Source organism: Branchiostoma floridae, chromosome 10 (assembly GCF_000003815.2).
Source record: "Branchiostoma floridae strain S238N-H82 chromosome 10, Bfl_VNyyK, whole genome shotgun sequence".
Classification (NCBI taxonomy): domain Eukaryota; kingdom Metazoa; phylum Chordata; class Leptocardii; order Amphioxiformes; family Branchiostomatidae; genus Branchiostoma; species Branchiostoma floridae.
Genome location: NC_049988.1, coordinates 15,537,757 through 15,549,487, shown reverse-complemented (window position 1 = coordinate 15,549,487; position 11,731 = coordinate 15,537,757). Strand labels below are relative to the sequence as shown.

The window sequence follows — 11,731 nt, the reverse complement described above, 5'->3', positions numbered from 1 at the left end:
GAAGTCCTGTCGAACCCAATAAGGCTTAGGTCACATTTCCAAACCGGAGCCCGGCCGGGATGTTTAAAGAAACAAAAAAATTGAAATGTAGACCTAGAGGTATACACAAAGTATGCCCACGAATCATATGTTGATATTTTGGGTATTTTGGTGTCTTTTATATCATTATTTTCCTTCCCGAAAGCTGCACGGCCGTGCCCAGGTTTGGAAATGTGACCTAAGCCTAAGTTAAGAATTTGTAGTCAGATTTTAGAGTAGAATGGACACATGGTATATTGTTTGCACTATTTGTCTGCCCCTTTTGCGTCGCCTGCAATTAGCCCTCGGGCAAGAATCTGCAACAAATCTAACGTTACCTGTCTATTCTTAGTATCATATGGGAGGAGTGTGTTTACGTCATAGGGAGCATGCGCAGTCATGACAGCCTGATACATGTCATCACAATATGTCGTCAATGTTTTCATACAGTGATCACGTGATGCCTGCTATATGCAGCCCATGGAAACGATAACATGTTGGATGGATTGTGACAGATCAAGGTCAATTTTGGGCCCCCTAGCGTCTTTTCTTGTTTTGCACTTTTCTTCACCTTTGTGTTTTATTTCCAACTGTGTATAACTGTATATATCCATGTATGGTCTCCTCAATTTTGTAACTTGGGCGTTACTTGTGGTTTGTACATTTGTAAAATTAAATTCATGTCATTTTTAATTGCTCTTATGTCCTTTTCCGCACCAGTTGCATGACTCATAAACTGCTGCTATGAATTATTCAAAGGTCCATTCACCTTTTTTTAATTACAGGTGAAACGATACATCAAGCAGTGAATTGTCAACCTCTCTGTCTCACTCCCATTTGTATGATTGCCCTGTAATAAAAATATGGTTTCCACCCGTGGCTACAATACCTTCATCGAGGCATTCATAATACCAAGGACATCATTCATCGTGAAAACCGACATCCCCATTCCGTAATTGTGAACACACATTGCAGCAAGAAACTGCGGTAAGTGTCCGCATGACTTTGTGTTGTCTTTGATCTACAATTTAAGCACATTTGTACAGTAGATTTGCTTATCATGTATGTGCCAGAGTATAGCTTACAATCTGTCAGGATCGTTGATTTGTGGATCACTATAGGAGATTGTGACTCCTCCATATACAGGATCAGAATACTTAGAATCTGTTATGGTGGTTTCCAATTTATGTATTCTAACTCTAGGACGAATCCAATTATCTCAAGTGCCATTAATCGAACTTGGAAAGTTCTGTCTGTCTTTCAAGCTCATATCCATATCCATATGTGCTCATATCCATATGTGCGAAAATTTTTAGTCTCCGATTTGGAACTCAATCGGCAGAATCGCCGTAGAAGTATACAGTCTATAAAAATCGCGATTGCAATCCCCTCTCTATATTTATAGATATACAGAAATGATATAGAAATGTATGTCTATATTCAGTTGTGTAATTTAAGCCGAATGCTTGTCGGAAATTTATTGAAGTTCTTGCATGTGGATATCCACAAATGTGGCGTTTTGTTTCATGTTGAGGGAGATCATGAGTGTAAATAATCCATTGGATATTCGTTTACCCTCCTGTTTCTACACAGTAACGTTTATTATGTTGTAAAATAACAAAATCTAGCCTTGTAATTCTATCATTAGAAATTAACACGCGAAAACGTAAAATGCATTTGCCATTGGTACGTAAGGACTGTAATTTTGTTACAAATTTTGTTAGAATTGATTTGTACAAACAAAAACATTTTCTAAATGTGTTGATCGGAAAACGAACACAGAATTCGAATGTACAATCACCATATAGTGATGGAAAGAGTAATGCCGTATACATGCAATATAAATGTAGCACTATCTGATGTCTGTAGGGAATTTCTTACATTCGCTGCACACAAGTCATGCTGTCCTCAAGGACGAAAGGGTAAACAACAAAGATGGCGCTAAGAATGTCACCAACTGTAATATCATATAGCTTAGAATGACTTTCATTTCTTTTCTACTGAAAAAAAACAAGACGACATCCTGCTACACTTTGACGACAGAGGCGTTTGTGCACCGGTCAGCTTGTCTTTTCTGACCAAAATGACGAAGCTGTTATTCGGAATAACAGGTGAGATTGCATATATTCTTGTTGCTGTTGTTGTTGTTGTTAGAACAAATGTATCTTCCTTGGACATTGCACATGTATGTGACATACGGATCTGTCTTGGTTCTAATGACTGTATTAAGTTCAACAATTTTACTGATTTAAAGGAGTCAATTCAGACATATGGGGCTTAACGTAATTTAAAAGGATTTAAGCCATCTAAAGGAACTTTCGCTGTTCTGAAAATTGTGGCCTGTCACAGAGTATTGTCTCATTTTTTACTGAAAAAAAAACGCCCAGCGCTGTTTGTGGGTGCTGCAGTCCTGAGGCTGACCCAGTCGAACCCCTGCCGCAGTGTCCCCGCTAGCGTCCTGACGTGCGAGAATGGCGCCAAATCCAACGGTGACACCTGCACAGTGTGCACCCGCACCGGCGGCGACGACCCGGGCCTGTGTTGGGGTAAGGCTGGTTCTTTTTTAACACATGAGATATTCACGGAGGTTGACGTTATACTTCCACTAGCGTTTGTGTGTGTGTGTGTGTGTGTGTGTGTGTGTGTGTGTGTGTGTGCTTGTGTGTGTGCCAGTGTGCGCGCGCGCGCCTGCGCGTGTGCGTGTTTTGAGCTTGACAAAAACATTCCGGCGGCCACAAGAATTGGCACAAATGTCTGGAATGCCGTCAGAATTTCTAGGATACTCTGCTCTTCCCAGGAATATACAAATGATTTTTAAAAAGTGATCTGATTTTAAATCTGTATTCTACATAGCCGTCCCTGCTCTTGGCAATGCAATAAAAAGTCGTTACTAGCAATTTTGTCACTCATTGTTCACCGATGATTTTACCGCTACAGATCTTGGTCAGACAGAGCACTGGCTCACCATCCCACCCAGCTATCTAGTTGACTGGTGGGAACAGCAGGATTCCGTCACATCCGCCGAAGGTGCCATTGACTGCGACTTCAGCACCTGGTGGCAATCCCCCTTCACTCTATTCCCACCCAACAACAGGCACTGGATGATCCTCGATCTGCAGGCGACCCACATCATATACGAAATCAGCATCGAAAACCATGGCTGGGATCTGGCGGATGTCGGTAGCTTCATCCTGGAGGCCTCCATGGTGGACCCGTACGTGTGGCAACACGTCGAGAACTCGGACTCGGTCCGCATTGATACCGTCGAAACTCAATATTTCGGGGGGTTCAGAGGAACGGGGCGGTATTGGAAGATCACTATGTGGACAACTACTGGATACAACATTTGGGTCCACGATGTTTGCTTCTACGGCCACTCAGGTGTGTCTACAGTGATGTGATTTCTTCATTCTATCGAGGCATGCCGTTCAAATGTTGAATGGGTGCTACAAAAAGGCCACTCCATAGATTTTTAAAGTGGACTGTGTTAAGATTAATGTTGTCATGGGCATCATTGCTGTAGATGTTTTTATATAACGTTACATTAAAAGGATCAAGCCAGGGTAGCTATGCAAATAAAAGGGTTCCGTAAATGCTGTTCTAAACAAAAGTTCCGAGGCGCTCTTATTCAACTAAGATATGAAAGCCAACTAAGATATGAAAGAAACGTAAAAAAACAAAGGTTATTCAAACAGAGAGATATTTGATTTTGTATTCCAAATTGTATCTTCGCTGCAGTCTCAGCCAAGCCCTGTCCACAGCTGAACGTGGACTGTAACTTCGATGGGAACCCGCAGACTGTAACCAGTGAGACATCTACTGGACAGCCCTGTCACGTGTCCGTGGACATTCATGAGGGAGCCCGCAGGTAAAAATTTTTGTTGTTGTTGTTGTTGTAATGCCTAAACATAAAAAGGCACGTAACGTTACTTTCTACGTCTTTGAGGCAAAGAAGAAGCATACAAATGTTGAAACGGTTCTTACACAAATTCGCTATCCAAATTTCAATTCAAGAAAACTTTAGTCTTCGGCACTTTATATCCTTTTTTATGCAAGATATCATATCTGCAAATTTCTATTCATTCATTTCTTGTCTGGTTGTGGCAAATTTTCATGTACAAATTGTAAAGTGAGGCTTTGATTGATAAATAAAAAAATGGTTTAGTTTAAGGTTAGTCTTTGAAGAATACTCTTTTTGAAAAAAAAAAGATTACTACTAACATACATGTATGACACTTGTCCCTACAGTAAGGATAACCCCCTTCAAGTTCCCCGCACTGGTGCTCTGACCCTTCATGGTTTAGCGTCATTCAGCTGTGGAGGCACTTATCAGGTGGGTGTAGTTCAATGCTTCTTTTTCTCAACAATCCCAAGTGTTCCTCATGATCGGTAGTATTGAAGGTGAAGAAGAGATTAGGAAGTATCTTATACGGTTAGATCAGTGCAGTTGATCACGCGGAAAGCAACTAGACTGTTCTGCCCGTCTAGGGGACCCTTGCCCAGTCGCTAGAAGGTATCACGTAGTTTCCGACTGACTGTCCGTAGAGCGCCGGTGTTTCCATTTTCGTACAGTTTATGTATAGCACTATCCCGAACTCAAAATCAACGGGAACGCTCCATTTTCTTAAATGAATTTAAATGAATTAAAGTAGTTTCGTTCAAAACGCATAGTGTGTGCCCAAGTGGTAAGCAATGTTGTACATACAGTATGAAGCCTAAATCAAAGTCCAAGAATTCACGGCTCACTACAAAACCCATTTCTTGTTCTGATGAAACGTTACCCATAATACCCCCTTTCCACTAGGACGGCGCTTTCACTGCGCTCTCTCTGCGACCTAAAATTTGACATATCACTCAACGAATTCTATAGAAAGAAACGAATCTTTTTTACACTTTCTGCGTTTTGTTGTCTCCTCAGTCACACTTTTACGTTTTGTATGATAAACCCAGTGTAAAAGCGATGGTTACACATATCCTATTTAGGTCGCAGTGAGAGCGCAGCGCGATCATCGTCTTGTGGAAAGGGGGCCTAACCTACAATTCACCTTCAACATTTCCCATCACTGTACTATAATTAATATTTGTTCATTTCTCTCGAAATTTACTATTATTTATGACGACCGATTGCCATATTTTGCGATAGCTGCATTGGCTGACCCAGCGTAATGACTTGTTTCATTTCGAATGAGTACAAATACAAAATTTAATACGAACTGCATTTTAAAAACAGGCCTCGGCGCTGTGGACGGTACCCGTGAACGATACGTACACGGATGTACTGATTGATTTGCTGCATGACATTGAAGACGTACAGCCTGACCGGCTGCACCTGGAACTGCCTGCGAAAACCATGCCGCTGGGATTCTTCCAGTTTCAGGTATGACATGTCTTCCACCATCCCGTTTTCAATGGGGGTATAGCAAAATAAAAGAAGAAAGAAAACTAGAATAGAGAGACAATAAGTTTTTTTCAACCTGTTATGTTGAAACGCGCATGGGGGGAGGGGGGCTTGTAAAGGTGACCATTTATCTGTTCCCCCTCCCCCCTTCGCCTTGTGGTCGTAAAGATCCAAATACAGGAATAAAGAAATGACCATCACTCAACAGAGTCTGTGGACGGTATAAACTTCATGGCAGTTTTGACCAATTACTGACTTCACGTGTGTGTAAGGTTTCGTGACCTAGAGCTGACGTTTTGGTATGACTCGGGGGTTGAGGCATTTTTACAGTGGTGATATCGATCAGAAGATATATATTTTAAAATTGCAGAAATGCATTTCCTAGTGCATTGGTTTTGAGAAAGAGAGAGAAAGAGAGAAAATACAGGGGAGCGTACGTCGAGATTTTTTTCATTCTCACAGCTTCAGGTGATCATGCGGGCAGCCGAGAGCTCACACGTAAGCGTCGGGGTTGCCCAGACGTACGTGGGGTTCGGGCCGATGCCCATCGCCCCGACGCTCGGCAACTCCGCCAGGACTGTCGCTGGAGGCGATTTCTGGGTGAACGCCGACGAATCGTGGGACCCTGACGGCCTCATACCCAGCAGTGACTTCAACTACAACTGGACATGCGAGGTTGTATACCTGCCGGACCCAACACGTGAGACTTCTTCAAGATCGCTGATAAGAGGCCATCGCAAAACCTTGCGCGTTTTTACGTTAATATGACTAATTCTTCGTTTGGATTGTGCATCTAAATTCAACACAAAAAGTTTATTTATTTTCTTAACGTTATTTACTTAACTTATTCGTTTGGCTTATGTTACAAAGTTCAGAAACTTGATTTCGGTGCATCAAGTTTTATACCTTAACGTTGTGCCAAGCGTAACGTTAAATTGTTTTTGACGGAGGCATTTGAAATCAAAATCTTTTTGTTCGATATGGTGTTCGAAATCGATCAGGAGGTCATATATACTTGTTCGTTACGCTGTTCGAAATCGAACAGGGGCTGGGGTTTTATTTGTTTCGATATGATGCTCACAAAGATAGATCTATTCTTTATCATGTTTTACAGCTCTGTCGTGCATCGAAGTCCTCGACAACATCTTGATCTACGCTGGATCCCGTTACAAAGTCTTCACCCCCACGAAATCAGAGTCAGATGCGTCGGACGAGTGCAGGAAGGAAGGCGGATACCTGGCGTCCCCAAATGATGAAGGAGAGTGGGCAGCAATATTACTTGTCAACAACTGCGTCGCCGGTGAGAGACTTTGTGTATCTATTTTACAAAATTTTGATCGTTGATGGTTCGCCTAGCCGACACGGGATCGGGAGGTCACATGTTCTATTCCTGGCATTTATGGTCAGATGTTGTGTCTTTTGGAAAGGACTTTACACGCCCTTCCTTACTCAGCCTAGATGTAAATAAATGTTAGTACCTGTCTGACTTCGGTTGGGAGGTAACGTTACAAGGAAGTGGCCTGAGGAGAGAAATACGCTCTGCTCTGCATCCCAATGTCGGGCCCAAGACAGCAACCCGACGCTGCTCCAGTAGTACGTTCTTAATAAGGCCATGGGACCTTTACTTTTGCCTTTTTACTTTATTATATATATACAGGGCTAAACACTAATGCACAGGCGTGTAAAAGACGGTCTGTCACCTGTCAAACTTGTCATTGTACCAGGTAATCTTCAGGCAGATATACCAGAGGCATAAGAAGCCGGCCAAGGAGTGACGATTAGCAACCGGCAGATTCCCGGTGGCTAATGGTAACTCCTTGGCCGGCTACACTAATTACTTCAAAAACTTTTTTTCTATCTTTTGTCACTGGTAAATCTGCCTGAAGATTGGTGCCATGTTCTTTGCACATTTGTATCACTTTTACAATTGACGGTTTATGTAAACAGGAGGTCAAACTAGGACAATTGGAGTCACGGATAAGGATGGCGATGGACAGTGGTCTCTTTCGGATGGCACCGATGTCACGTGGTCTGCCTGGGCACCTGGGTACCCATCAGCCCCCGCGGCGGACGCCTGCGCACAAGTGACATCCGACGGCTGGACTGACGATATAAGCTGCAGCTCGCAGAATGAGTACATCTGTGAGCTGCCCGTCAGTAAGAGAAACTTTTAAAAAATTCCATCGTTAGAAATATGAGAGCTGCTGATAAAGAAATTTATCCTTCATCAAATGGATTCTCCCTTAGTCCTGCTTTATCTTGATGTGTGATGTTATAAACATTCAATTGCCAAGAACAACACTAAACCCCGGATTTGAGACCTGAATACAAAACTGCTACATCTTTCGTGGTGTCTTTTTTTTCTTTACAAAGTGCCAACATATTGTCGGGATTTGATGACCTAAACTACAAACTCGAGGATTTCTTGAACGCGTACCCAATAAGCTATAACAGTAACAATGTAAATTCAAATATGTACTGTACGCTGGTTAGGCCCCCTTTCCACTACACGGCGATCGCGCTGCGCTCTCACTGCGACCTAAATAGGATATGTGTTACCTTCGATTTTTCACTGGGTGTATCATACTAAACGTAAAAGTGTGACTGAGAAGACAACAAAACACACAAAGTGTAAAAAGATTTGTTTCTTTTCTATACACTTCGTTGAGCGATATGTCAAATTTTAAGGTCGCAGAGAGAGCGCGGCGAGAGCGCCGTCCTAGTGGAAAGTGTGTATTAGAGACGTATTCCTTTCATATGTTCCTAAGGTGATGACTGTCGAGTGGATGGACAGACCTACTTTGGAGATATAAATTATACTTTGGAGGGACGGGACTGCCAAACGTATGTATTCGTATTCAAAACTTCATATCAATGCTTTTAGACGTTTTGTATATTTCTACAATATTTTGTACTTCTTGATGTATGGTCTATTAGCTTTGTAGTCAAGTTGCTTAATGGCTGTTAAGACACGGTGTTTTATGTACACTTTTCGAGCAATAAAGTTCATTAATTCACATAAACTCTATGAGTTTTTTTTAAATAAAAACATCATCACAACTAATGGGCGTTGAATCTATTGCAATCTCCCCAACATAACAAGAAATTCGACAACGGTTTGAAATTTGAACAAAAAGTTACACTCATCTTACGAGAAATCTTTCATTTCCTTTGTCAGTTGGGGCACTAACTCCCCACATGGTGAGAACTATTCACCCCAGAACTCCGAGCCAGACGTTGGAAACAAGTGTAGAGACCCTGGAGGAGACGGCTACAACTGGTGCTACACTGTGGACGCGGGAAAGAGATGGGAAGAATGTCCGATACCCCGTTGTGGTACCTGATTACACTTGTTATCTATTCTTGTAAACTAGTCAAAGTCACAGCAATAGCTTGTAAGGATATCCATTTCACTTATTTCTTAATTCTTGACTGAGCGAACCAGGCGTAATTTGCTTTTAAATGTCCATTCACGTGACTTAAGAGCAATGGATTGAGTTAGCACGTCACCGGAACGTACTGCGCCTGCGCGAAAAGTATAGACATGCTAAACCTTGCTAAACCCCCGGTTTACTAAAGGGCCGCATTTAAGAAAGTACGTGCGTATATAAGGATAAAATCCCGTGTACGTTTTGCATGAAACCATGTCTCTAACATATACTGTGCAACAAGCGGGATTTCAATGCAACGTTGACCAAACCAAGCCCCAAAACACCAGGGTTCGCGCAGGCGCAGTACGTTCCGGTGACGTGCTGATTGAGTTGAAATGTAGGAAATCTAGATGGATTGGAGATCATCGTTTAAGTAACACATTCCTAGAAGCGACAGAAACTCCGAAGGAGCTCTCTATGGGTAGACTCGCAGGATATAGAAGAATTCTTGTACACAACCAGGGAGTACTTACTGTGCTTACGTTTTGCTGTCTTAGAGTGTCTATCAGACACCTTCCTCAGAGCTGAGGAAGGTGTCTGATAGACACCGAAATGTAATCGCAGTAAGTACTCTCTAGTTGTGTACAAGAATTCTCTTATAGCCTATATTCTACCAACCTGATGAAATTATTCTCGTAGGTAGAATCACAGTCTCTGCCCTGGCGTATATAAAATACACCTTTCTCACGCGGCGGCCATGATAGATCTAAAAGGAGTTCAATGAGGCAAACAAAAGACTATCCATCATAATTAGTAGTTCAGCCAATGATAGCATGGAAATTAGAAAATTGACCAGTAAGAGAACGGCTGCATGTCCGTCAAATATTTGCATTATTATGTTTTTATTTTGCATCTCTTAAGGGAATATGGGAGCAGTACGCGAGTCTAAATTGCTACATATTTCGCTGCATAACACTGGTTATAATATTTATTATTTAATTCTATATTGTGAAAATTTGTGTGGTTTGGGGGAAAACTAAATGGGAGCTGATTTAAGAAATAAGTTTTGTCCGTTTGCCTCATTGACCTCGTCTTCAATCTATTATGGCCGCCGCGTGAGAAAGGTATATAAGTATACAGGGAAACACATCATTGCAACCCATAGATACATCTTCACAGTACATTCGTTATATTGCAAGTACAGTAGCTCAATGTATTCGACGTCCAGGCAACTTGTTCCTTTTTCCCACGCAGCACACAAGGTCGGTCTGGTGGCCTGCGGCAACATCCTGGGGAAACAGATGACCGACGCTGACCCGGACGGCGGGCGGTTACACTTCGAGGCCAAGTCTGATCGCCAGGAGGGCGCCATCGTCAAACTCAGCGTTGTGATAGAGGCCGAAGGACGCCCTCCTGCTTTCCAGAGATTCGTCAACATCCATGTCGGGGGATCCGATCTGAGCCTGAAGTATGTTATCACCTTGATCAGAAGGTTCTATTGTCGGTTCCCCGTGTGGGGTATCAATTTATTTGTGTGTGTGTTAGTTAGTAAACAGCATAACTCGACAGGCTGTAGGACCATCCCGCTTGCCCGGAACTACATGTATTTAACTAACCTAGGGCTGACCGAGGAGAGTCCGTGTGTAAACATTGTATTATTTTAATTATAAATTAAGTCCACATAGATGCAATGGCATGAATTACACACTATCTCACAGGATTTTTGTTCCTATTAATACACTCCTGTATGTGGTAGTGGTATGAAAACATTTACTTTTCAAATGATTCAGACAGCATGCTGAAAATTGTTCCCCCTTTGATTAAGAAACACGTACACCGTTGTACAGCCCCGTTTAAGCCGGCTTTACAATTCATGCGGACGCCGGCCGAATTTGTAGATCGGTCAGAGCTCGCCGAATTTCAACATCGCCCGAGTATCGGCTGTATTTTTCGCTGAAAATCTTCCCCCTTTACAAATGGACGGAGCCCGTCCGACGTCCGTCCAACACAACTGATTATAATTTGTTAAAGAGATTGTACTATGTCTTGAACGTGGACGAAGTCAGAACTGACTAACCTTGTAAAAATCCAATATTTGTGTCAAATGTAATTTCTGAGTTGCGGAATATATGTACGACATGAGTGGAGTGGACGAGCACGCTGAAAACAATAATATCAACTGGAATGTTGTGATACACCAATCCGAAAACTACCACAAGAGCCACAAAGTGAACAGACCAGTCTTATTCAACATAATACAATAATTTAGACAAAGCTGAAATCGGGCAAACCTCGGGCGAACCTTGGGCGAACCTCGAGCGAAGGCCGGCAAAGGCCGTCCGAGTTACAGACTGGAAGCCTTCAGACATGAAGAATATATGAACTCACACATCCAAACCTATAGCAAAAAATAAATAGGAAGTATTGTCTTCGTGTCCAATTGCCTTACATTATAAAAGGTACGCAGCTTTCTTAAGTTCATACAGTAGTCTTTATGTATCTTATTTTTCGGAACAAACTGTTTACTAAAGATGAAAGCCCAAAACAAAGGCACAGGTGTCAAATTGATTAGGTGACAGTTACTGAAAATCTGCCGGAGCCCTCCCGAGCTCCCAGCGACACCAGCACAACGCTCGCCCAAAGCACGCCAAACTTGTTAAAAGTCGGACGGAATATCGTCCGGTTATTGCAGGAAGCCCGAACGAGTCTGGCGCGAGGCAGAAGAGTTCGGGCAAACTCCGACCGAAAAAGAGAGAGTCAAAAACCGTCGGGTTGCCGGCCGAGTATTGGCCAAGTCTTGGCCATTGCCCGAGACAAGCTCCGGTCGAGCTACAGGCAACCCATTGACGAGCTCTCCGAGCTCAACGCACGCCGCCGAGGCCTCGCTGAAATTAAGCGCAAGCCGAGCTGCCCCGCAAACGCCGGCCGAGCTGCTAAAATTCGG

At 42.7% G+C, this 11,731-nt stretch overlaps 1 protein-coding gene across 1 annotated transcript in view; it reads left to right on the top strand.

The window, feature by feature from the left end:
- The first annotated feature begins 2,101 nt into the window (after nt 1-2,101).
- Nucleotides 2,102-11,731, top strand: part of LOC118424955 — a 24,144-nt gene continuing 14,514 nt past the window's right edge. The window contains exons 1-12 of the mRNA XM_035833763.1: nt 2,102-2,129; nt 2,406-2,564; nt 2,956-3,399; nt 3,757-3,886; nt 4,267-4,351; nt 5,249-5,395; nt 5,879-6,116; nt 6,531-6,716; nt 7,364-7,573; nt 8,185-8,260; nt 8,595-8,752; nt 10,042-10,255. Coding sequence (XP_035689656.1) covers nt 2,102-2,129; nt 2,406-2,564; nt 2,956-3,399; nt 3,757-3,886; nt 4,267-4,351; nt 5,249-5,395; nt 5,879-6,116; nt 6,531-6,716; nt 7,364-7,573; nt 8,185-8,260; nt 8,595-8,752; nt 10,042-10,255 — 2,075 coding nt within the window. The remainder of the gene's footprint in view (nt 2,130-2,405; nt 2,565-2,955; nt 3,400-3,756; nt 3,887-4,266; nt 4,352-5,248; nt 5,396-5,878; nt 6,117-6,530; nt 6,717-7,363; nt 7,574-8,184; nt 8,261-8,594; nt 8,753-10,041; nt 10,256-11,731) is intronic.